This window comes from Theobroma cacao, chromosome 3, assembly GCF_053813885.1.
Source record: "Theobroma cacao isolate CCN51 chromosome 3, ASM5381388v1, whole genome shotgun sequence".
Classification (NCBI taxonomy): Eukaryota; Viridiplantae; Streptophyta; class Magnoliopsida; order Malvales; family Malvaceae; genus Theobroma; species Theobroma cacao.
This window is the reverse complement of record NC_142641.1, coordinates 46,289,683-46,316,388: the sequence shown is the minus strand read 5'-3', so window position 1 is coordinate 46,316,388 and position 26,706 is coordinate 46,289,683. Positions and strand designations below refer to the sequence as shown.

Below are 26,706 nucleotides of genomic sequence, written 5' to 3'. Positions count from 1 at the left end.
TATATGCCAAAGTCGATTTGTGCCTCTGATAGTATAGCATGCGTAGGTGTGTTGGCTTGTCAAAATGTAAACTTCATGGGCAGGGGTAGCTGACTGTATTCTATGGTGATGCCAAGCTGTATCAGTTAAGGGGGCTAGTTTGTTGACTGAGTTTTGACCGGTAACACTGTGCTATTTTGATGTTTATGCTGAGATCAAGGGTTTTAAGCTGATAGGTTTTACATTCAGGAGTATAAAAGCTAATTATTATGTAATTTGATTCATGCAATATAATAAGGGAAGAACCAGGTATAAATTTTTGCAGAGAAAACCAGCTGTTCAGTTTTAAATTTGGCCTGTTAAAATTGTGCTACTCTGTTTTTTAAATCGGTCCAAACCCAAACTAGGCCCAGCTCTTTCTATCTCCAAATTTAAAAACACTCCACTCATGTATTTTAAAAATACTCAAATACAAAAAGATGCTCGATGCTCTGTACTTCTTTTTATATTATTCGAATTTCGTACACTAATTATTTTAATAAATTTCGTAAAAACGGTACGCAAGGAATAATTATTAATAAAAAAAAATACTAAAAAAAAAGGAAGGTGAAAGGCAAAAGAAGCTTTTTCAGGTCTCCACCTGAAGAACGGAAAAAGAAAAAATCAAAGCTTCTCTCTAACGATGAGTCTCTTCGGTCTCGGCAGGTGAGTGAAAATTTCAAAAAATAAAATAAAAATAAAAATAAATTATTTTCCTATTAATTACGCTTCTTTTTGTTAATTTTTATTAATTTACGTCAGATCTGTTCTGGTTCTGTTAGCCTTTCTGATTTCAAGATCAGTGATCAGCTCGTCTTTCCTTTGCTCCGTTAACTTTAATCAAATTCTCGAAAATATTTCATGTTTGATTCTTTGATTTGCTCTGTTAACTGGAACTGGAATCCAATCGTTTTGGTTAGAGCCATTGCTTATGGTTAATCACGTCGAATCAGTTCGATCGTTAACTATGATTTCATTTTTTTGGCTTTGAAAAGCATTGGATTATGTGTTAATAGAATCAAAGGCTCGATCTTTAGGAGGTGAGATAAATGCGATGATGCATTAAAGGATGGTGAGTCTTAATGCATGTTGAGCTCCTCTTGATGTTAAGAAAATTTTAATGATTTGTTCTGATTGCTTTATCATTAGTTGGTCCGGTGTTTGAACTATGATTAAAAGCTTTGCTTCCTGGGTGGTTTTCGTGAATTACTATGTTAGGAAGGTCAAAAGAGGGATCATGTGCTAAATTATTTGTTTTTTACCTTGAAAATTAGATGGTGAAAATTTGAGAAGGTTGAGCTTTGCGTTGCGTAGTTATCGAGTGAGTACTTAGTTGCAAACTAGGTCCGTCGACAATTTGCAGCCATTGTTAGGAGACTTGTGGTGGTGGAATGAAGTTTAAGAAATTGGATAACTGGAACGGAAGTAATGGGAATGTACAAATGTAGTCTGAGGGAAAGCTAATTAATTTGCCAACAACCTCTTTATTTATCAGGTTCAAAGGATGCTCTATATCTTCTGTATTTTTCAGTAAGATAGGAGCCCCTGCTTTCTATCATGCCATACTTGTCCATGTATGTGTAATTAATCAGTATTGTTCACTATTTAAAGCCATGAAAAAGAAGCACAAAGTTAATCTATTAAAGTTGTGTTTTTTACCCTCTTATAAACAAAGCATCATGTTTGTTTTTGCTATTATTTTTTTTAAAAAAATCCATTTGATATTTTGCTTATATTGAGTTCCTGTAAACTATGTTACTTTGAATCTTTTTGTCCTAACGTACCATGTTGTACATAAATGAAATATCTTGAATGTACATGCATCATTTATGATCCTCTAAATATATGGACAAACTCGTGAAGAATTTGAACCTGTGTTGGATGTGGGTATATTTCTGGCACCCACTCCCAAGTCAGGCACTATAGTTGGTAAATAATTGTATATCTTTTCAGTTGATGGATTTTCCTGATAACAAATTGCTCTGAAAACAGAAATCAGCGGACATTCCGCCCAAAAAAAAGTGCACCTTCAGGAAGTAAGGTTGGTTACTTTTGTTCGTTTTTTATCTCCTTTAATGGAAACCATAATTAATATTGTTCATCTTCTGCTTTTCAGTATTTGATGTGATATGTACTCTTACAGCATGCTTGAATCTTTTGGATTTAATGCATCCAAAATCCTAAAAAAGACCTTGAAAAGTTGTCTTTATTTGCAAAACAAATGAAGAAAAGAAGCTCCTGAATCCAAGATTTAATGCCATTTGCTGATTCTTCTGCTTCTTGGGTTCTTAGCTACATAATGGTTGCTATTTTTTCTGAACCTTCTTATTTATCTCATTGTGGAGTAAGAATTCATTTCACCATACCTGTGAAGAAAAGAAGAAAATGAACTAACTTGACCATTCATATTTTTATTTAATAAATTTCATTCCTTTTGAAGTCACTTGTTCAATAAACCACTGTACGTTACGGTGTTTTACTTATTTCGGTGGCAACATTGAAATACTACAGTTTCAATGCTCTACTGACATACATGATGGCCCCACAGTCCCAAATGTGGGACCCACCATGGATGTTAGAGGGCGTGTGCACACGTACTACATGTGATAATTTTTTCATTAAATGGGGATCTACGTCTAAACATGGTTAGTACTGCTGTGTGGTTTAACTGGACAATAATTGAATAGCCTTTTTTGAAGTTCTTGAGAGCTGGCTTCTTTATGGTGCCTTTATATAAAATGCCTTCTGGATTTCATTCTGCTATGCGAGTGGCTTAGCAGAATTTGCAGTTCTCATCACTGTATTGTAATCTTGACATAATGCAGGGTGCACAGCTTAAGAAGCACATTGATGCCACCCTAGGCAGTGGAAACCTAAGGGAAGCCGTAAGGCTACCTCCTGGGGAGGATTTAAATGAATGGCTTGCAGTCAACAGTATCTCTCGCTCCCTCTCTTTCTTTCTTACTCACATACACCCTGCACGCACATATGCACACAATTCTGAATAAATCCTTCTATATATTTGTGAAAAACTGGGCATATAATTTATCCATGAATATCTGACTTTAGTTTGGCCTTGCCGTTACTTTACTGTTGTGACTGCGAATTTATTTGTATTCCTTTCATTAGCTGATTTTTGATAAAATGTTTTAGTAAATTTTATTCCCAATTTCGAGATTTGAAGCTGATTGCTGAATCCTAATTGTTGGATCTTTTTCAGCTGTGGATTTTTTCAATCAGGTGAATCTGCTCTATGGTACCCTCACAGAGTTTTGTACTCCTGAGAACTGTCCTACGATGACTGCAGGCCCTAAGTATGACATATCAAATCAGAGTCTTTTTACCCTTTTCAATAATTGGTTATAAAAATCCTAAATTTAATATTTCATCGTGCCATATGGCTTCTGTCATGTTTGCATTTGTTGATGGTATTAAAAGTATTTCTCTCAAATGATGGATGCGTTAAGTCTTTAAGGATCAAGATATATGGGGACTCCCTTAACTTAAATTTAGCCTTTTTAATTCTTTGAAAGATACATGATAATTGCATTAATTTATTTTTTAAAAAAAAATATATCTTGTCAAATGTTATTGAATTTTGAATTCAGAATATTCAATATAATCTTGTGATCTTGTCTGATTGCGGGGCGGGAGTGAGACTGTGCACCATGTTTTCATTGATTCCATTATTCTCTAGTTTGTGGTGAGATTTTTTTTATTATTACTAATTGGCCTTGGCCTTTTGTAATATATTGAATTTTGCCTTAAATATTCAGAGGTCTGTGGAGGACTTTGTAGCTAGAATTGTTCCAAGACTCAAAATCCTTGTAGTCATTTGATGTATGGTTTACTTTCTGTCCAATAATTAAAACTCGTGCAAATTGTAACTTTGAAACTTGGACCTCTTTCTCCCCAAATACTGTAAATTTTTTGCTTCCATGTTCGGTTCTTGTACCTTGCACTTTCTGATCAATCAATTTAATAATTCCATACTCACCTGCCACTCACCTTTATTTAGTCTAAAGTACTAATTTTTAAAAAAATTGCATAGTGTATATCTTGGGTTTTCTGGAGTTGATTATTTGCTGTCTTACAAAACTTTACAGGTATGAATATAGATGGGCAGATGGTGTGCAAATCAAGAAACCTATCGAGGTTTCTGCTCCAAAATATGTTGAATATCTAATGGACTGGATCGAAGTACAGCTTGATGATGAATCCATATTTCCTCAAAAGCTTGGTAAAATCTTCATCAGTCATGTGCTTAATCGTCTTTAACTCTTTGTGATGAGGTCTGACATGCCTTTAATCTAGAGAAAGATAGTGGTTTATCTGTTTATGACGACAACAGTGATGATTGACTTATTTATGATATTTATACTTGTCCAAAAGGAAAGGTAATTAGTTTATCTTGTATCTGTGGTAAATACATTCCTTAATTTAATCGCATAATTCAAATTTGCCAGGTGCACCATTTCCACCAAACTTCAAGGAGGTCGTGAAGACAATATTCAAAAGACTGTTTCGCGTATATGCGCACATCTATCACTCTCACTTTCAGAAAATTGTGAGCCTTAAGGAGGAAGCCCATTTGAACACATGCTTCAAGCATTTCATACTGTTTACTTGTGTAAGTCTTCTTCTGCTTGATGATTAATCTTTTTATTCTCTTCCCTGCAATATGGTAAGGGTTGAAACGGTTTTAATCTCTGAAATGTTCGGTTTATGATGTAGCATAGTTGAGTAGAAAGTCGTTAGAATAATTCACTTCTATATGTTTCTATCTGCAGGAATTCGGGCTGATCGACAAGAAAGAGCTAGCTCCACTGCAAGAGCTGATAGAATCCATCATAGTCCCCTACTAAAAGTGTAAGGTTTGGAGATCCCCAGAACGAGAAAGATTTTAACTTTAGGGATGCTGCATAAGTAATAAGTTAGACTGCTTTAGTATTTGACTTTTAAAGAAAAAAGTCTCTATTTCTCTATGTTATAAATGCAAATTCCATGTGCAATATATGCCTTGGATTTCTATAATTGCAGGGGCTGACCCTGTTGCTATTTTTGTTTCTTTCCATTTTCTTTTTGGGGTGCATAGATGAAGCACTTTGCCAAAATGCCATCAGCTTGTCCTGAAAGTAATCAAATGAAAGCCCTAATTTCCATTTAATTGTTGCCATTTTTGTTATTCATTCTTTTATTTATAGGAATTCAGAACAAGTAAAAACTTTTATCTTCATTTCTGTTAAAATCTCTTAAAATCAAAGAGAAAGAAAAGGGAAAATATAAATCATATTGATACCAGTATCATTTGAAGGCAGGCCTCTCTATTACAAGAATGGAGATGGAGTTGATGACCTAGTGTTCAATGCCCCTGGCTTGGGCTTGTCTGTTGGTTGATTCATTCAGGTAGTTTACATAGGGAATAATTTGAATTTGAGATGGTACTTGTCTCTTTCCTTTCTTTTTTACTTGGATAGTACTAATCTCTTCAACAACAGCATTCAAGGTCCTAAACTTTGACTGGAATAAGTGTTCTTTTCATTAGCATCTATATAAACAACAGAACATATGTTTTCTGAGTCCTATCATTTAGACCTGAAAGAATGTATTGATTTAATCCTTATACCTCGAGATCATACTCAAAATCGAAATTTAGATAAATTAAAGAACAATATAAACACAAAAGGAATCAAAACCATCCATTACAATACTAATATTTCTCTAGTGGCAGTTGATTGGGGTTATACATACTAATATTTCTTTAGTGGTAGTTAATTGCCTATACATGTTGTTCTAGACAAAAATCTTGTCAAGGCAATTCAAATCAACAGGTCTCACATCCAGAGAGAGCATCGAATAACCAATGTCCACAAAACCACCAAGATCAACTATCCTCCTGAAGCAAATATCAAATCACAAGTCCCATGAGATGTCACTCTACTCAGCCTCATTCCTCCTGCATATGCATAAGAGACAGATTGAAAATAAATTACAAAAACATGCTACATTCATTGATCAATAACAAATAATAACTCTCTCTCTCTCTCTACTTTTTGGTTAGAGTAGGATAAGGTAGGAGAGAATGGCAATGTATTCAACCACAGCCCACATGTTAGACAAGGCATAGATAAAGGGAAATCAGCTTTTGCCTAAAGGAAAAACAATCTCAATTAGGATATTCCAATGAATACAAATAGCATTTTTTTAATCATCAGTCAATTGTCAAACTGTCGTGGTTTTATCAATTAGGCTTTATATTGTATTCAATAGCACTGACTAAAGCTCTGCAATTTATGGATGCTTACAGAGTCATTCCCTGCGTCCAACAAAAGATCTAGGAAGTAGTCAGCCCTTTAACATATGTGATGTGTTATGCTTATACATTTATCTAGTATTTTAAATGCCAAGAAATGAATATTTCATTTCTTGAAAACATATATTTCAGCAAAAGAAATTACTCACATAGGAAAGCAGGCCTTGAGCAGTCCATAAAAACCAGGATTGTCATCCATAGAGCATGTGGAAGAAGCCAGGTGAACAAGTCCGGATAGATTGGTCTTCTTCTGTCGATGTCCTCTAGCTTTATATATATCGCAACTTATGAAATTACGACATTCATCATCATTAAAATGATCTAATGGTCTATCCAGGCCACATCTAACAACACATAGCTTTTTATCTCCTGGATAGACCACACCATAATCCACATGAGCTACTAAATTCTCATCATCTAGATCAACCAAACCTTTCCCCTCAGCCAATCCCTTTTCTAGAGCAAAATCATATTTGCATAATGTATCACTGACAATTGCAAAATGTTTCTCACCTATACAAATAGTGATGCCACTAAAAGGTAATTTGCTAACGCCAGCCAATTGCGGAACATACCTCCACTCAATGACCAGGTTTCCAAGTCAAGTACCTCACATTTAGGAGTAGTAGGACTGCGCTGGCTGAACCAACGTGGAAATGCGTAAATTCTTCCCTCAAACGTAATTAAAATAGGATCAACCTTGGGAGCATTCAACCGGGGACCCTTGATAAAAAACACTTCTTCGGATCATCAACTGTGGCAGGCGTAGGAAGAGGCTTTGTAGAATCAAACACGTATGTATGCAACACGTACTTGTCTTCGCTCGGTCCAAACGCCGACATTCCACCCAACTATAAAAATTTTTTAATCCATTTCTACAAAACCCCGGGCCAACAGAAAAACTATTTTTGTTCAACCGGAAGATGGGTTCAGGTAGCAGCTTGGTATCCCCATTCTCAGCATCAACAATCTTCAAAGCATACATTGAATAAGTGTAAAGGTCACCGCGACAGTGCTTGTAAATTAGGTAAATGACAGAGGGTGGTGGTGCCGGCGACGGCTCACTAGAACGAGTTTGTCTTCTGCTACATGGGACTTGCATCTTGAAAAATTGAAGAGAAGAGAAATTCTAGGGTAAGACTATTTTTCCAGGTTTGGGGTTGTCGGGTAGGAAGTAGAGGGAAAGCGAAAGGGACTCCCAGGGGAGGGGAGCACTACATCGGGCTCTCCAGAGGAGCTCCGGTGGGGCATATGAGGAGGTTTTTTTTTAATTAATAAAATTATATAATAATTTTAAAAAACTAATTAAGATATATTATTAAATTAAAGAAAATATCAATAATTGATTAATGTTGGATTTATATAATAAAAAGTATTTAAAAAAAAAGAATATTTGTTTTAAAATTAATAAATTTTTGTGAAATTTTAATTAAAATTTCAAAAATAAAAATATTTTACTTAAAACTTTTCCTATAGCATTAGAAGAAGTGGATCGAATTTGATCAGGTCGAGCCCAAAAAGTCTTGGACCATCTGATCAGAACTAAATTCATTTGAGGCATATGTTTTAACTGATTTTTAATTTATTCATTTAATTTATATTTATGAAATTAATTAAAAATGTAATTAAGGAATATTAAAAATGATAAATTTAAAATTCTTAATTGAATAAATTAAATAATTAAAAATAATTATTTAAAAAATCTTCTAAAAAACAATTTTAAGAATATTGCAAGTGACAATATTTTTAAATTTTTTAAGTGACAAATAATTATAGGATCTTACTAAAAGTGTTGAAAGAATCTCAAAATTTATTTTTTACAAAAATATTATTTAAACATAAATAATAGAATGAATATGTAGTGGTTAAAATTGTTCATAATTTACAAATAGGATCATGATACTTATTTGCTTGTATGCGTTTAATATTACGCAAGTAAGTGAGAATAAAAAATGATGAAATTTTAAAAAAGTTGTAAGAGAAATTTTTTTTTTTTAAATTTCTAAGAAAAGAAAATTTTTAAAATTCTCCAAAATAATTTAGAAAGATTTTCAATATCAAGAGTTTCTATTTACTTTTTAAATAAAAATGGTGAATGTCTAATTCCAAAGATAATTATTAAAAATAAAATAATATATAAAAAATAAAAAAAAATCAAAATAGGAATGAAAAGAAGAATTAAGAAAATAAAAAATGAAATAAAAAAACAAGAATGCAAAACAAAAATAAAAAAGAAAAAGAACAAAAAGCAGTAAAGAGGAATAAAAAATTTAATTCAAATCTTTTCTATAAAGTACGGAATCAATTCTAAAACGGAACTTCCTCTGGAATATTAAATTGAGGTGTAATAGATTTTTTTCTCTTTGTAAATCACATTATTATCCCTGTTTATACATGAATGCTAACAATTGCTAAAGTTACATTCCTTCCCATCATGTTCATCTCTCCCAGGATATGGACCGGAAACCTCTGTAACAGCAGCTAAACTTAGTGCCTTCAGCTATGATGCCATTAAAAGATAATGAACAAGAAGACTAAAATGTATTTGAATCCAAAATTTAAGACTGAATACCCTGCTTCCATCTCATTCTCATCCGTCCTGAACTGAATGCATGCTTCCAAGATCAGAATTCGCATATCTTGAAGCTGCAAAACCATATGATCCCACAACAGCAACAAGGACACCCAGTACCAGAGAGAAGAGCTGGAAGTTAGCAAGCAACTCGCCTCGGACCTCACTATCTGCTGAACGGCAATAGATTGCATTCCCCTTGTGCTGACAACCATCAGGCATCATGGGGCCATAGAGGGTGAAAGCAGTCTGATAGAACCAGAGGCCTTGGAGGGTTATAGCAATTCCACTACACAAATCAACAGGGAAGCTGTTCGGGAAGAGAGCTCCAGCAACAGTGGTTAAGATGCAAAGTCCTATTAAAAGGACAAGCACAAGATGGTAGTATCCCTCGAGGCCCTTATGAGTTGTTGAGTGAAAGTAGAATAGCAGATACTCTGCACAGAATGCTGCTGCCGCAATAAGACAAAGGCCTTCTTGTGGTAAGGAAACGAAACTGAGCAAGAAGAGATTCCAATGAAGATGGTTGTAAAATTAGCTATATTTAAAAAGAAATGGTGAAATATCAATACTTGCGTGATGGACAGTTGATGGTTCAGTGGAAATATGGAATGGAAAAGTACTTATGAAATGGAGTAAACATTTTGTAATTAAACAACAATGATTTCAGACATAAAACATTAGAATACTAGCATTTAACATAACATATAATATAGCTTTCATGTTATGGTTAGGGATGAACTTTACTTCAATGCACTACACATGCACTAATTCCCCAAAATCCAAAAAAAAAAATAAAATTGAAGCCACCTAATTAGCAGTCTGTACAGAATCTACTGCTTATAGAACCTTCATAACTTCCAACCCTCCAATCCCCAATGGTTCTATTACCAACCTGGTTACACTCTTTCCCAGTCAGAAAGCAGCAGTCCCATGATTTTGGTCAGAACTTAGAATCCAGAACTCAGGAAGTAGCACTAGATAAAAAAAATCTTGCCTTACTTCTGTTTCCAGAGTTAAAGACGTTGTGTGCATTATGAAATATCCAATGAAAAAGTCGATTGCTGATTTTATCAAGTAAACCAGAGACTGCCTAGTTCACACAAAATGTACTGTCATAAAGCATGCTATACAAAACTGGGTTTTCTTTTTTTATTTCCCTAAAATTCCATTGACTAGACAAGAAAAGCAGAAAAGTTCTCATATATGCATTTTGTAATTATCTGTGTTGCTAATATCAGAAGCCAAGCTCAAGAAGAAGTTCAGATTTGATGTGAACTCTACATAAGTAAACCTGAAAATTTCATCTATGTTCAGCTTAATGGAGGTTCTGCATCTTTTAGATCAAGTAATAAAAGGGTTGAAAATTATTTTCCTTTCTTGTGTTTTCCTAGAAAAGAATGGGGACAAACTGTGGGCAATTCAAAGTTAAGAACAACTGGCAGCAACTATTATTCAAAGAAAAAGAAAGAGAATTTCTAGAACGATTTGTTTTTAAAGCAATAATGATCATTTCACTGTTTTCTGATTTCATGGAGAATTTCTTTCATTGCTTTATTGATTGATGTCCACAGTTCTTAATGATTTTCTCCAAAAGAAGGCCACGCACAATTGGAAAAAAGACCAGGACTAACCTCGTTTTCTCTGAAAGCAGAGCGATGGCACCTAGGAGGAAAAACATGAGAAGCATGCCGGAATGCTCAAAATCATTCAAGTGTGATGGATTCAAGACTCCATTGACCAAAAACTTGAGGTGGGTCGAATACAAAAGCTCGATGCACAAATCAATAAAAGCACCAATGGCTACAACATAAAGCTCCAAGTACTTCAACTTCCCATCAAAACCAGGAACTGGGTTCCACACCCTGACCTGAAAAGACTTGGGGTTCGACACATATCGAACCACACAACTCCATATGTGCCATACGCCAACCGTCAGAAACAGAGTCCCTGGCAAAGCATGACCCTTGAAAGATCCCATCTCTCTGTTGATATACCTATCACTCTCTTTTATCTTTAGCTTCAGATACAAGCAGCTATGAACTCTTGCAACCTCTTCTTCTCCTTCTTGTTACGCCAAGATATTTTTTATTCTGCTTCAACGGGTAAACAGTTTAAATGTTCGTTCTTTGAATTTGATTAACTCTACAGAAAACTTCAGAATTCAGATAAATGATGTATCTTTGAAAAACTTGATCAAACAGTCTTTTTGATAGCAAAACAAAGTCGGCCTTATTGCATTAGACAACAAAAGTTTGGTGAAATTCCGTGTCAGCTTTGTTTAGCTGACGAGAAAAAAACAGAAAAAAAGTAAATAAAAATGAAGAAAAAGACTTTCATACTATAAAGGAACAAGCTTTATAAGTTACAGCACTGCAGCAAACTGTTACTGATGTTTGCATTCAATCAATCGGAAACCAACATAAAGAATGGAACTTGAGGCAAATTTGTTCTTGTGTTTTCCCAAGAAACAAACAGAATTAGAAAACCAAGACTTGAGGAAATGTTGGTTCTGCATCAAAAGTCTTCGTTTAAAAGAACAGCCTTCAAAAGTCAAATTTTCCATTTTCTTTGGGATTTAAGAACAGGAAAAAAAAAAGACAAAAAGGAAGACCAACCACCCACAAAAGTCAATATGGAAAATCCCAATAGAAATCATTAGTATTACTGAGGGAAAATTATGAAAAAAGAGAGTTAGAAAAACAGATCCTGATCCACATCTGTTGAAAAGTCGAAGCTCCATAATGCAGACAAAACCTTTGAACTGGTAAAAGCTTTACAGAGGGAAAATACAAAAAGGCAAGATAAAAAGCCGTTTTTTTAAAGAAAGTTTTTATGGGTAATTGATTACCTAAAAAAACAAAAAGAGAAAAAGAAATACTCATGGAAGCTAACACTAAACAGAAATAACAGATGAAAGTACTTACACTTAGGGAACATGATTGAGTTCCAAAGCTTTCTCCATATCACCAAAAATCATTCACTGAATTCAATATAAGAAAATAAATGACAAAAAATAAAAACCCAGAGAGAGAGAGAAAGTGGAGAAGAGAGGAGGGTAGTGGGGATCAGAGGAAAGAGAAGGAAGGGGGACAGACCGACTGAAAGAGAGTTAAAAAGAAAGTGGCACAAAAAGTGACGGAGATAATCATGGAATCATATCATCAATTCATCATTCATCAACAATTTTTCTTTCTTTTTTTTTTTTTTTTTTCTTTCATGTGCCTTATTGCATGGAACCTTCATCATTTGTTTATGTGTATGATTATTTGTATATTATATTCCATATATTATTAATAATTAAATATATTATTTTTTAAAAAAAAACCCATTAAAAAGAAATATCACTGTTAATGAAACATTTATTATTCTATCCGATTCAAAAAATTTAATAGAAGATAACATATTGGAGTTTGACTAGTTGATTTGGCCCCCGCTCCACACCTCCCCCAACTCTCTCTGATAGCAATAGGTCCACGTTGATGTTTACATCCGTTGGATCGTGGCGCGGAACACGTGTGGGCCTTTCAATGGAATTAAATCTTGGTTTCACCTTGGGGCTTGGCCATAACGCTTGAGTATAAGATTCTCTTTTTGTGTTCGGTTGTGATACATATGAGATTGATGCTAAAATTAAATATGCTGAAAGATCAAATGTCTTGTTCTTCTTTTTGGTTTATCGTCGAAGGAACCTTTGATCGACTTTTTCATTTAGCACGATCGAGTTAGATGTCACGGTCATAGAAAAAAATTATATATTAAAATGAGATTAAGTATTTATATTATTTTTGACTTATAAAATATATTTTATAAGATAAAATTGTAAGATTTAATAAATCAAAATAAAAATTACAAATGAATAATATTTTACAAGTTAGTATAGATTATAATAATAAGTATCAAAATTAATTTTTAAATAATAACCATGTGTCATAAGAAAGTGTCATTTTTAAAAAAGAAAAGTATGTATTACTCTCTTAGAAAAGAGTTATAAATCAATACCACATTAATTATATACAAAATGTTCATATTATTTTTAATTTATGAGATTCAATCCAAAACGAATTAAAACTCGATCATTGAATAAGAGATTAACGGAAAAAAGCCATAGTTTTTTCTAGTCAATGCAAAAAAAAAAAATTCAAAGAGGGAGGCGGGTATGAGATTGCTCTTGATATTATACAATTTTGGACAATTGAGAGTCCAACATTCTTCAGACGAATCAAATAAGAGCGTATGCTCAAAACGTTCCAAGCATAAAATCAAACATTTGGTGAACCAAATACCTAATTAACGCTTCTATTATTATTTTCCTTAATCAATAATTTATGGGCCCAGGGCAGGCAGCGCCAACCCTAAGTCTCCTCTCAATAAAGGCAGCCTTAATTATGAGGTTATAGGTTCAAAAAAAGGGTATTTAATTTTTTCCACGTGACGTTCCAGATTTATGTTAGGAAAACAAGATCATCCTTGCTGTCCAAAAGTTAAAAACATCTTAGTATTCTTATTTTCTATATATCAAATATTAATTTATAAAAAATTCAAAATTTAATATTAAATACATTAAAATAAAAAAATGGGAATGGAGTAAACATTTTTTAACGAAAAAAAAGGCGTATATCTTCAAAACAGCATTTATTTTGGATCCGGATCTGCAAATAATTTGGGGAACACATTTGTTTTGTACAAGCACGTGGTAGGCTTAAAAGTTGCCACGTCGGATGTTCATTCATGATCCCAACCTGACGAGTAACTGTAGCCACTTGGGTATCTGCCCTGTCTTATCTTCACCTAAAAACGTTTTTCCCCTGTTTTCTCCTCTTTCCCCCTCTGGCATTCGTTTCCTCTGCCCATTCTCTGTCACCAAAAAAATAAATTAAAGATTGGAAATTAAATACTGACATCATACAATGGATTTGGACCGCAAAAAATTAAAGTTTCTAACACATGTTTTTCAGATATAGTAAATAATTTTGTGTGTGTGTGTGTGTGTGAGAGAGAGAGAGAGAGAGAGAGAGAGAGAGTGGTGGTAAAGACATGCTCCCAAAGTCCAATTGCACCATGATTTTTCCGCATCCAGAGAAACAGAGTGATGTATGGCTCACTTACTACAGAGCCAGTCTTTTATTTCAAGGAGTAGTGTGTGGACAGAGCCTCGGCAGCAGCACAGGCACGCATGCGTTAAACTCGGTGATCAACATCGCCATGGGAGCTGGAAAATCGATGGGAAGAGAAGGGCAAGAGGGACATTTTTCAATGGTCGTGTGGTGCAGTGCTGCACTACTTCTTCTTCTTCTTTGGCCTCATCGTCAGCTAAGGCGGCTGTGAAGCTGATTGATGGCAATGCAGAGGAAAACGATAATGGGAGATGGGGAGATGGAAAGGACCAACCTTTGTATTTGGCGAGTGAGTATGGGTGGAAAGTGAGGAGATTGGAGGAGGATCAAGACGAAATAAGGAAGGTTGCCCAAATCCAAGCAGAAGCGTTTCACCAACCCATGGCCTTCTTTGACGATTTCTTCTTCCAGTTCTTCCAGGTTACTCCTCTTTTTTACCCTTTCTTCTTCCTTCACATATCTCTTTTTTGTTGAGATTTCTTTCGATTCTCCCCTGTAGAAGAGAATGATAAATTGCATCATTAATGGAACAATTTAGAGAAAAAAAAAAAAGATATATAAACTAGACAGACAAAAGAAAAGGAAGATTCAAAATCCTTGCTAATACATAGTCTGAGTTTTAATGCTCCATCAACAGGCGGAGGTGCTCGCCGCGCTCATCTACAAACTGAGGAACTCACCTCCAAGCAGGTAAAAACTTTTGATTCCAGGAAAAAAGTTCATTTTAATTAAAGAAAACATGTTTAACAGGTATGCCTGTTTAGTCGCTGAATCCTCCACGGATGCTTCTGAATCGCAACGAAAACTCGTGGGCGTCGTAGATGTCACGGCGATGAGAGACGAATCTGTTATTCAACACCTCCATGGGGCAGAGGAATATCTCTATGTCTCTGGGCTTGCCGTTTCGAAATGCTTTCGGTACAATACATAAAGCTAGATCTTTAGATTTTCTGTGAAATTGCAGCAGAGCACGGCCTATGTTAATCACGGTGATAACGTGCAGGAGGAGGAAGATCGCTAGCTGTTTGCTCAAAGCTTGCGATGTGCTCTCGGTTTTATGGGGTTTCAAATTTCTGGTCCTTCGGGCTTACGAAGATGACTTTGGTGCTCGCAAATTGTACTCGAATGCTGGCTACCGAGTTGTCTCCGGCGACCCACCATGGATGAGTTATTGGATTGGGAGAAGGCGCCGTGTTGTTTTGATCAAACAATGTAATTTCCTTAATCTTATTTAGCTTTCAGTCTTAACAGAGGACTGGAGAGTGGAGACACTGTTGATCATTGCAAGAAAATTATCACTTTAATGAAATAAATGAAAGAATTTCCTTGTTAATTACTACTTTCATGCTAACTTTTATTCTACGCAATGGGGGTAATTCGGTTTGCTTAATTCGATCTTTTTATTACTTTGGAAGTAAAGGCAATTAAAATGATTAATTCTGTCGGTTTCGATTTTAAAAATATTTTTTGATTAATCAAATTAATCGATTTAGGATTGTACACATATCATTAGTGTATTTTCATATATATATATATATATATATATTAAGATTTTATAATTTAATTTTTTACTTTCTAATTATATATAGAAAAATGAAATTTAAAAAATTACGCTTAAGTTCAAAAAATTTAGATTAATTCAATTATCGGTCGAATTAATTGATCTTATTCAATTAATCAATCAATCCTTTAGTCCTTGATTTATACTCAATTTGATTAATTTTTATATAATATTCAGATAATTTGTATTTAATTGAATTAATTGTTTGCTCATTACCACCGTACACATAATTTGAAGATAAATCATGTAACTCTATGTATCACAAAAATATATGAATGCTATTTCTTTAATGGTTTTAAAATTAAATTAAATATTGATGTTTTCATATTTATTTTGTTTTAATTATTGTGTGAAAGTTAAAAAAAAGTGGGAATTATGAATGCAATAAAAATGAAGGTAAAAAAAAAAAAGGAAAAACAGGTGGATAAATAATTTGTAGATTTGTTGTTAGTTGTTAAATTCAAGTTTCCCATATTTGCTTAAAATTACATAAACTATTTTGGAAAGAAAATAATAATAAGATTTGTATACAATCATATCTTGTCTTTTTATTGTTTAATATTTATTATTTTTAATACTTTTTGAAAAAAAAGGAAATTTAAAGATAGAAATGGGAAAAAATAAAAGAGAAATCTTTATAGGAAAAAGACAAGTTTACACGTTCTTGGGTAACGCGTGAATAATCATATTGTCCGTCCAAATTTATATGCTGACACGGGGCCAAATTTACTTTAAGGTGAAATACCAAAGGCCCAGAGGTCATTTACGTCATTTCAGGCTTAGGAGGTAGGGCTACCATTGTCATTTAAGCCCTTTACCAGGGGCCAACAACATTTCCTTTCCTTAAACCGAAAATCATATGCTCAGATCCAGCCCAGAAAGTAAACTTGGAAGTCAGACCCCTCCCCCGCATTTCAAAATTCGGCAGAGCGTCACGGTTCTAAAGATACCTCATACCCCACTTGCCGAATCGTAATCATCCACGTGGCTTCGTCCTCGTGCGCCCTCTCTTTCTTTCACTTACGTGGGATCTCTCAAAGCCGTTCGTCGGAACCTTTCCTCAATTGCACCGTCGTTTTCACCACTCCTCCCTCCTATTTGCGTGGTCGGAATTCGCCAACCATCGCCGATCCCGCCACACCCAACCACCACCACCGCCGCCTCGTCTGATATCTCCCTAGATTTCCCCCTTTTCCAAAATTAGCGAGGAAATAAAAATTCTAGTGTTTTTTTTTTAAAGTTTTGTTTTCCTCTCTTTTACTTATATAAGTAATACTATTAATAAAATAAAAAATTGATTATTCCTCTTTTCTCTTTCAAAATACGCTCTCTATTTTCTTCTTTTATGTAGAATTCAATTTTCCTCTGTAACTCACTCGATCCTGCTTGCTCTTGTCTCTTTCTCTCGCTCTCTCCTTCTTTTTGTTTTCCTGTTTTTATTGCCACCTTTTTCTTTTCTAATCTCTTCATCGTAGTGCCCAAAGTCAAATTTCGCTTTTGCGATTCTCGGTTTCACCGCAATGTGGAATCCGAATTCTCGGCACTTTTCAAGAAATGAGAATTAGGAATCATCGATTCGCCGATTTCTCGATTTCGACGATGAGAGATCAAATGACATAGGCGGCAGTGATCTGGCGGAAGCAAAGATTACGATCTAAGCTTCCGATTTTGGCATATTAAGTTGGAAAATTCGGTTGTTGTTGGTGGATTTTGAGAGGGCAGAAATGTCGAAGGTAGTGTACGAAGGATGGATGGTGAGATATGGGAGAAGGAAGATCGGGCGATCCTTCATACACATGCGATATTTCGTGCTTGAAACTCGGCTTCTGGCTTACTACAAGAGAAAGCCACAAGATAACCAGGTCTTTAATTATTTTGTTTTAGAATTCTTAATTTTGTTTAGGCATTGCTTGGATTCTTAAATTAAACATATTGTTGAAGTATTTTATAGATTTTTTTTAAAGGTTAATTTGCTTTGTTTTTTTTTTTTTTGGGATCGGAGAAGAGAGAAAAGTTGCTTTTAGAATGTTAAGTTATGTGCAATTCGGTTTGATTTATTCTTTTTTTTTAATAATGGAACTTTTACGGTTGGTATTCTATGCTTTTAGTAAAAAAGCAGGAGCATCTTGTTGACAAAGGTGTCTGATAGCTGTGGATTCTTGCTGTCTAGGATAAGAGAGCAGAGGAATTTTTATTTCATTTTTTTTAGGAATATTTGTGTTTCTTTTGACATTTAGCTTTTGTGCAATGAGCACAGCTTATAACTGAATGCACTGCTGTTTAAGAGTTTAAGAGTTTTTTGTGTTTTCTAAATTTAGGTTCCAATCAAGACCTTGTTGATAGACGGAAATTGTAGGGTGGAGGATCGAGGCTTGAAGACTCACCATGGACATGTGAGTTGTTGTTTCTTTGTGTGTGTCTGTGTGTGTATTCGTTTGCCTGTATACTATTTTAGCCTGTCGATATTATAATGGTAATGATAGTGCTTAGAAGTTATGTTGATGGTACGTACTGAACAAAAGTTATTGAACTTCAAAAATCTATCATGGTGTTGTTTAAAGATATATAGTATATAAAAAATGAGCATATGTGCTGCATGTTAGTTGGCGTTGCAGGTGGAATGATTTTTAATTTTGTACATTTTAAGCTAAAGATTGAAAGTGAAACCCTGATTACAAAGCTGGTCATGATACCTGCTATTGTTGTTGGTGGCTGAGAGTCTGAGACTGTCCAACATTATATACATAGATAGATTTACATATATGTACATATGTCTGTACACCTTTACATATGCATGTAAGCATTCATAATCTTGAATCATCAGGTCACCAATAATTAGTCATGTCTCTTGCTAATGATTACTGTGTGCTTTCTATTATTGTCTTATAGTGATTTGGGAATCTCTTTCTTGACAAATTGTAATGTTTAGACTTCGCTTCATTATATTTTACTGTTGCCTTGCCCTTTCTCTCATCAAGAGACTCATTCATACTCTTGCTTTTGTCTCAGTTTTATGTGTAACTGTTTAGTTAATCTTGATACCGGTGTAATGTCCCATTAGCAGTTATACTCTGGTATATAATAAAATGTATTCCTTTAGATAGAACACTCATCTATACTCCATTTTAACTTATGCTTTATGTTTTGCAGATGGTTTATGTTTTGTCTGTTTACAACAAGAAAGAAAAGTACCACAGAATCACGGTTTGTTGTTTTTATTTTATCTTATGGAAATAGGATATGAATATGTATTCTTTGATGCTAAATAAGCAGAGGTTGCTTGGTTGGTTACTTGATGCCAGAAATTGAAACATGTTTTTTGGCATCTTTTCTGTAATTTCACCTTTTTTCTTAGTTGCCACCAGGAGGGTAGGGATGGACCCCCATCAGTGAATTACTTATACTTTGACAAATGAATGGTGGTTTTTCCAGTTTTATGCTTAAGAACCTAAGTCACATTAGGGTAGATTGGTGTTGCACTTGGTTTTACCATGTACACATACACTTGGAGTCCACTTTGGTTGCTCTTGACAATTATGTTGTATTCCTAATTGAGTTAATCTCTTTTTTATGAGGTCATGACTAGAATTTTATCATTACGTGGTGACTGAAAAAGTGTTATGGTGGAACTAGAGTGATTATCTGTTGTGTTTCTCTGCCCTTGTGCCAGCATAATTGACACATGTTTTGGATTTACCATGAGGCCTTTTGGCCCCTGTATTTCTCTTTACAATTGTTGTGTCCTGTAGATCTAGTTGCAAAATCTTATGCTTTTCAATATTGGGAGCAAAAGATTAAACCATGTCTGCGTTCTTCTTTCTAGATGGCAGCATTCAACATCCAGGAAGCCCTAATCTGGAAGGAAAAAATTGAGTCTATAATTGAGGTGCGTCTCGGAGTCCGTAGCTTATTTCTGCTTTCTGTTGTATTTTTGTTTTGTGAAGTTGGTACTTCCCTATCGACTTCTGCTGCAATAGGTTTAGGGTCAAAATTTTTTAGTGAACGGACTATATTGCATCTATGTAGTAATCTGTTCAGCAGATTTTTTTAATTGCCTAGTTTCATTATTAACATATGCAGCATCAAGAGTCACAAATTGCAAATGGCAACAAATATGTTTCTTTTGAATATAAATCTGGGATGGATAATGGGAGGACTGCTTCTTCATCGGACCATGAAAGTCAGTAAGTGCCTATTCGTCATTAATTTTCTATTTGCTGTTGGGTATGCTATGTTGATAAAAGTGAACCTATGTTATGTTAGTGGTGAGTCAGGTGGGTGTCTTATGTGGGCTTAAGTCAAGCTACTTGGGTGCCTTGGAAGTCTTTAGATCATAGCCTCGTGTGGGTAGATAGAGTCACTGTCATAAATGAGTGGGGGAAGGTTAGAGGAATTAGCTGTGATAAAAAAGAGGTCTTATGTTTTGTGGGATTTATACATATCTTACATCTTCCCATGTGTTGAAGCTTGTAAAATATAGCACACATAAATTATATAAATATTTCATGGTTGTAACAGTTATACATTTTGAGATTTTCAATTTTAGCCCAAGCCTTGCAGCTAATCTGCTTGTTATAGATGAATATCTAGTGGTGTTGAGTATCCTTGCATTATTGCTGGTCGAATTCATAATTTGCCGTGCTCCTTGTTAAGTTTCGTGACAAGCTGTGTAAAGCACGGTTCATTTATGCCAAACTCCTGTTCACGATTGATTGTCAAATGAAAATGAATTAAAGTACCTTGATTCTTATCAGTTGTTGGCATTTTTCTGGGATTTTTTTTGTTTTGTTTAGTGGCAATGGTAAGGCAAGTGATTATTGGCCAAACTTTTAATTTCTAAATTTTTTTCTTAAGGTTCAGTGCCCAGGAGGATGAAGACGATGCTCATCCGAATTTGCTTAGGAGAACAACAATTGGAAATGGTTCTCATCCAGTTTCCCTTTCTCATCTACTTTACGCTATTTAGTGCAATTATCAGAATCTCAATATCTTTATTAAAATGCCAGGTCTTCCAGATTCAGTATTAGACTGGACACGGGAATTTGACTCGGAATTATCAAATCAAAATGCCAACAACCAAGCATTTTCTAGAAAACATTGGCGCCTCCTTCAATGTCAAAATGGTTAGCTTTACTTAGAGCATTCCATTTTATTGGCTTTAAAGTTCAATCCAGGGATGGAAATCTTGAAAAGTAGTTTGAAATGGAAATGTATTTAATTGCAACCATATTGCAGTGGCATTGATGAATTATTCTGAACCTGAACCTTTTCTTTGATATGATAACAGGCCTTCGCATTTTTGAAGAGCTTCTTGAAGTTGATTACCTTGTATGGAACTGTTTCCTTGCTTGCTTTATCCCAGGACATGAACTTTTATATTATTTTTTAAGTGCATCAAAATGTTTTGAGTGGTAACCATCACTTACGTTTTCCTTAATTTAGCCAAGGAGCTGTAGTAGGGCAATGAAGGCTGTAGGTGTCGTGGAAGCTACTTGTGAAGAAATATTTGGTCTTGTAATGAGCATGGATGGAACACGATTTGAGTAGGTTTTCTATATTTTCAATTAAAATAAATATTCTTTTTGATGTATGCTACAAATGCATAACTATGTTTGCATGTGCACACACACATGTTTGCAGATGCTGGCACATTTTTATGTCCACACTATTTGAGGGACTAAGTAGAAAAGTTATTTCATTAAAATCTTTGGGGAACTTTCCATTTTTCATTTTTATATTTTTTACCTTCTGCAGGTGGGATTGTAGTTTTCAGTATGGTAGTTTGGTTGAAGAGGTAGATGGACATACAGCCATACTTTATCACAGGCTTCAGTTGGACTGGTTCCCTATGTAATACTTTCTCTCAAATTTAAATCACTCATGTATATGCTTTCATTGTCTTGAATATTTGTCTTTTAAAGCAGTATCAGCATGGTTTGTTGCGTTTTGGGAACGAAAATTGTTAGGCAATACAAATCTGAGCTTGTCAACCTCTTTTTAGCAATATTTCTTTGATGTGAGTCAAACTTTGATTGTTGACTATATTTTCCTAGCATTTAGAAGATGCCAAAAATGGAAAAAGTTAAGCCTAGTATGCAGGATCCATGCAGGTAAGCACCAGAAGAAGGAATGAGAGAAAATGAAAGTTCATTCTATCAAACGTAAGGAACAAAAAAAAAAAAAAAAAAAAAAAGAGAAAACGAACAAGTTGGAAACAGAAGTGAGATAAAAGACCGAGAGAGCCAGAGAGGGAGATAGATGAGAATGTACTAGTGTTTGCAAGAATCAAAGTATTGAATCTTTTTGTATTATGGTTGTTGCTCTAACGTTTGATGTTTTACGGAAGTATTGACTGGTAATGTGGGATGGGCTGTCAATTAAATTGTAAAGAGTTAATGGTTTTTGCCTCTTAAGTTTCTTCCTCAGAAACCTCTATATGATACTTATATGTATATATGTACATACACTAAATGTTTTCAGCTACAAGAATAATTTCCAGAAGGAACTTTTGAATTTCTATTACTATTATCCTAGGTTTATGACAACTTTGTTCACTTCATTATTTATGAAATCTTGTTGAATTTTTCTAACATTCTACTTCAGTTTACAAAGAAAGGTTTGGTTCTTATTCCTTAACGAAGTATGGGCAATTTTTCATGTCTATGGCTCCGTGTTGTTGCAGGATCGTTTGGCCCCGTGACCTTTGCTATGTGCGTTATTGGCGCCGAAATGATGATGGAAGTTATGGTAAGTCTTTTGCAGATCTACTAATTTATTTAACTATCTGCTTATATTTCTAGCTTCAGAAATTTTCCCTTTTTTCTTGTTTTGGTTATTGTGCAGTTGTATTATTTCGTTCTAGGGAGCATGAGAATTGTGGCCCACAGCCAGGATATGTACGGGCTCATGTTGAGAGTAAGCTCTATGTGAATTCCTTGGTTGTGCTGAGAATTTGAAGATCAGTATTTAATTTGGAGTTATATTGCATGCTCTGTAACTACTTTTCTCAGGTGGAGGGTTTAACATTTCTCCTTTGAAATCTCGAAATGAGAAGCCTAGAACACAGGTGCAACACCTCATGCAGATTGATTTGAAAGGATGGGGTGTGGGTTATATTTCATCGTTTCAGCAACACTGTCTTCTTCAGATGTTAAATAGTGTTGCTGGTGAGTTCTTTTTCTGTATTTTGCATGTTAAAAATTTGCAATGTTGTGGAAAATTTGATACCACATTGAAATATAGGAGTTTTTTTGCATGTTTCCATGGTTTACATACTTCTAATTTTCTGTTTCCTCTCTTTTAATATCAGGAAGGGAAGACTGGGGAAAAAGTTCATGGGTGGGGTAGGGCATGCTGCTTAGTTTCAGTATCAATGCTTTTTCCTTTTTCTGGGTACATATAAAATCCCATTGGGCTTGGGCTACACAATGAGATGTAGCCCTTTCCCATCCCATAAAATCCTAACCCCCTTCCCAAGATTCAACCCTAAGACCTCCAAGTTAAGAGTTCAAGTTTTAAGCATTGGACACCTGGGGACAGTTTCAACACTATGGCATGCTGGAAAGAAACCTATAGTAGTTTTTTTTTGTATTTTGATGTAAATGGTTTTTTAATCTCTGTTATTTGGAGTTTATGAATTTGAAAGAATTCCTTATGCAGCTCTGGTGAAGGTTGAGATACTTTTAACTTGGTAAATGGTGTAGTGATGCTCTACTTGTGCTTTTAATGGTATAGTTAAAAGAAATGAATTGTTATGAATATATTACAAGGATATTCAAATCAAGTGAGCAACTTTATTTGGCTGCATCTGCTGTTATTCTTTTAAAGTTATTTCGGTTCTTTGTTGTCACTATTTCAATAAAGAAAAAAGAATACATCTTTTTGTTGTGATACCAGTCTGGTCTGATTCTTGACATCTCACCCTTGTCCAAATAAACAGCGTGAAGAAGAAAATAAGAAATAATGGTGCAGGGGGATGTTAATAAATATTACTTCATTACCTCATCATGTTTGTTTCAATCTCTATTCATCTACCTTTATTGAAAATTTTCGTTTACCTCTAAAAACAGGACTGCGTGAATGGTTTGCTCAAACTGATGAAAGGGGTGCTCCTCCTCGAATCCCAGTTATGGTCAATATGGCCTCATCTTCAGTTTCTTCAAAGAAGACTCAAAAGATAGATGACTTATCTGTTCAGTCTGCCTCTTCTCTTGATCAAATAACTGCAAGTAGAAACTCTGTGATGATAGATGAATACTCTGATGAGGATGAAGAACAAATGCCTGATGCAGAACATGAGGTTTTATCTTACCATTATCTCTTCCCCTTTTTGTTCAACTTGTTTTTAACCATGGGTTTCTTATTTCCCTAAAATTTTCAGGCATATGCAACTAAAAGCGACAATGATGTCAAGAGAACAGGTGGGTCATAATAATGTTAAATTGGTTTGTTTTGATTTAAGTAGATCAGGTTTTTAATTTTTGGGACTGACTTTTCGTCTCAAATGTACAATTTTTTTTAATTGAATTAAAGCCCTGGAAGAAGAGCCTATTGAGAAAATTGATTTGTCATGCTTTTCTGGTAATCTACGACGTGATGACCGCGATAATTCTCGTGACTGTTGGAGAATATCGGATGGTAACAATTTCAGAGTCCGTAGCAAGCATTTTTGTTATGACAAAACAAAGGTTCCTGTTCTTGTGCTTGTTTCTTTTAATCACTTTCTTTCACCTTTTTTTTTTAATCAGTATCTTATGTCTTTGTTTTGTTTTATTGCCTTTTTCCCCCTATATGCAATGAAGATTCCTGCAGGGAAGCATTTAATGGATCTTGTTGCTGTTGATTGGTTTAAAGACACAAAAAGAATAGATCATGTTGCTAGGCGTCAAGGCTGTGCAGCTCAAGTGAGTATGAGAAGTTACCTTTTTAACTTTATTTGCCTCTGTACTGTTCTGCTTCACTTTAGAAAACTGTATTCCATTTCTTTAGAAAGCTGTTTGTTAGTATCTGGTTTGTATAGTAAGTGGCTCCTGCTCCATTTACTATGCATGGCTTCTCTGTTTTGCAATATTATCTAAGCCTTTATTAGGAACCATGGTGAACATTTTAATAAACATGGGAGATTGGGATCACATTGAACTCATAACCTGTCAGTTGAATGAATGAACTGATAACCAAGTATGCAAGGCTTATATGTCTGGTATGGTTTTGTATCATATGAACTATGTTCTGCCTTGAACAAGTTTGTTTGGTTGGTTTGTTGTTGGATCAGGACTGAAGGTTCATCGATCCTTCTCCTAAGAGCCCAAGCACATCCTGATTAAGTTTTTCATGGATTGTCACTATCAACATTATTGATGTAGAAAATCTGTTGTTGATTCCTTTATGGAGTATATATTTACAGGTATTTGATCCCCTTTGCTATTGTCTTTGTAGGTTGCTTCAGAGAAGGGGCTTTTCTCTTTGGTCTTTAATTTTCAAGTAAGTCTACATAATGCAGGTACTCTTGTATATTAAATTGATGGACCTGGAGGTTGAGTGGATTATGTTGTTTTTCTTCCAGGTTCCTGGCTCAACACACTATAGTATGGTATTCTATTTTGTGACAAGGGAATTAGTACCCGGATCCCTTTTGCATCGGTTTGTTGATGGCGATGATGAATTCCGCAATAGTAGGCTGAAGCTTATTCCATCAGTGCCAAAGGTATCTATCTTTCTCCATTGCGTTCAGATTATGCTTTAGTCGAGATGTTTGAGACAGGTTGTAATTGTGTCTTAATAATTTTTGTCATATGTTTTTAATTAGTCTGCCAAAGTCCATATTACACGCTTGACATCTGTTATCACACGAGCAAGCAGTCATGTGTGAATTGGTATGTAAATGGAAATCTGTGGGTGAAAATTGTCCATTTAATTAATAATATATTAAATATGATCTCCAGTGAGGTTAATGTTGCTAAAAAAAAGTGCAAGGAGTCAGTCCTTGTCTTAATTCTTGTTTCTTTTACTACATCCTTTGAAATTTAATCTTCTTGAATTGTTCTCATTGAATCTTGCAGGGGTCTTGGATTGTGCGACAGAGTGTTGGGAGCACCCCTTGTTTGTTGGGAAAAGCAGTTGATTGCAACTATATTCGTGGTCCCAAGTATTTAGAAGTAAGATTCTTATGATGTTCTTGGATACTTGAATGTAAGCCTGAACTAACTTGGATGATGTGATTAATATTGGTCTACTCGTTTATTTATCTGCAGGTTGATATTGACATAGGTTCTTCCACTGTAGCTAATGGAGTTTTGGGGCTTGTCATTGGTGTAATTACAACGTTGGTGGTTGACATGGCTTTCCTTGTACAGGTGCGAATTTTTGTACACAATATTTTTAGTAGGCTGCAGATTTACTTGTATATGTTAGCTTAAAATTGGTTGTATGTTTCCCTTCCCGTTAGGCAAATACAACAGATGAGCTGCCAGAGCGGCTAATTGGTGCAGTCCGTGTTTCGCATATAGAGCTATCGTCTGCCATAGTTCCAAAGCTGGACGCGGATCCATTCTGATTTGTTTTGACCAACGGCTGATTTTATACGCATCTCATTTCTTCAGATATTCATATTTTCATTCCCTTTTTTATCTGTCATTTAACATTCACAGGAAAATATGTCATCCCTTTTTCCAAATGGAAATTTCAGCAAAAGTAGTGAAAAGGAAAAAAAATGAAAAATTTTAATGCGCCAAGCTCCATCTAGTTATATTTCTTTGGCTGGCTATTAGCTATTGCACATATCATTAAGGCAAGGACAGAGAAGAATCATAATTAGAAGGTTGGGTCAGGTTTCAGTAGTTCGGCATCACAATCGAGACAAAAGGATTGTGTCAGGTTTCTTTTTGTTGAAACAATGGTAGTCCCTATCAAATCCAAGAGAATCATACCCGATTGGTGCAAACGTGACGCCATAAGGACAGAGTACTTTGGCATCTTCGGAACTTTCGAATACCAAATGGATGCTTCGCACTTGTCAACATTTCAGGTCAGTGACGATTCCAAGGAATTATTGTTAGAGAACAAAATTTGATCTCTTACATAGAGAATTAGTCGTTTCTAACGAGAAAATGAAAGAAAGTAGAACTGA

General features: G+C 34.8%; 4 protein-coding genes across 4 annotated transcripts; 3 read left to right on the top strand and 1 right to left on the bottom strand.

Moving 5' to 3' along the window:
- The first annotated feature begins 526 nt into the window (after nt 1-526).
- Nucleotides 527-5,185, top strand: LOC18606875 (MOB kinase activator-like 1A). The gene is made up of 7 exons (XM_007040735.3): nt 527-684; nt 2,011-2,059; nt 2,844-2,952; nt 3,239-3,332; nt 4,125-4,258; nt 4,485-4,648; nt 4,809-5,185. The coding sequence occupies exons 1-7, from the start codon at nt 662-664 to the stop codon at nt 4,881-4,883; spliced, it is 648 nt and encodes a 215-aa protein (XP_007040797.1). The 5' UTR covers nt 527-661; the 3' UTR covers nt 4,884-5,185.
- A 3,451-nt stretch (nt 5,186-8,636) lies between these two features.
- On the bottom strand, nt 8,637-12,099 carry LOC18606873 (plant viral-response family protein). Its single transcript, XM_007040731.3, has 3 exons — nt 11,831-12,099; nt 10,538-10,996; nt 8,637-9,399 (listed from the first exon to the last, which is right to left on the bottom strand). Exons 2-3 carry the CDS (start codon nt 10,882-10,884, stop codon nt 8,922-8,924), a joined length of 825 nt encoding a protein of 274 aa, XP_007040793.3. The 5' UTR covers nt 10,885-10,996; nt 11,831-12,099; the 3' UTR covers nt 8,637-8,921.
- Nucleotides 12,100-13,887: 1,788 nt separating this feature from the next.
- LOC18606872 (Acyl-CoA N-acyltransferases (NAT) superfamily protein) lies at nt 13,888-15,353 on the top strand. Its single transcript, XM_007040729.3, has 4 exons — nt 13,888-14,440; nt 14,658-14,710; nt 14,771-14,938; nt 15,024-15,353. Exons 1-4 carry the CDS (start codon nt 14,000-14,002, stop codon nt 15,253-15,255), a joined length of 894 nt encoding a protein of 297 aa, XP_007040791.3. The 5' UTR covers nt 13,888-13,999; the 3' UTR covers nt 15,256-15,353.
- A 1,101-nt stretch (nt 15,354-16,454) lies between these two features.
- Nucleotides 16,455-26,311, top strand: LOC18606871 (protein ENHANCED DISEASE RESISTANCE 2-like). Its single transcript, XM_007040727.3, has 22 exons — nt 16,455-17,443; nt 17,900-17,974; nt 18,732-18,785; nt 19,405-19,467; nt 19,662-19,765; nt 20,436-20,503; nt 20,588-20,704; nt 20,869-20,909; nt 21,024-21,124; nt 21,336-21,431; nt 22,264-22,328; nt 22,425-22,496; nt 22,592-22,747; nt 23,651-23,880; nt 23,962-24,001; nt 24,114-24,268; nt 24,383-24,484; nt 25,017-25,061; nt 25,144-25,284; nt 25,640-25,735; nt 25,832-25,933; nt 26,026-26,311. The coding sequence occupies exons 1-22, from the start codon at nt 17,306-17,308 to the stop codon at nt 26,131-26,133; spliced, it is 2,169 nt and encodes a 722-aa protein (XP_007040789.1). The 5' UTR covers nt 16,455-17,305; the 3' UTR covers nt 26,134-26,311.
- Nucleotides 26,312-26,706: the final 395 nt, after the last annotated feature.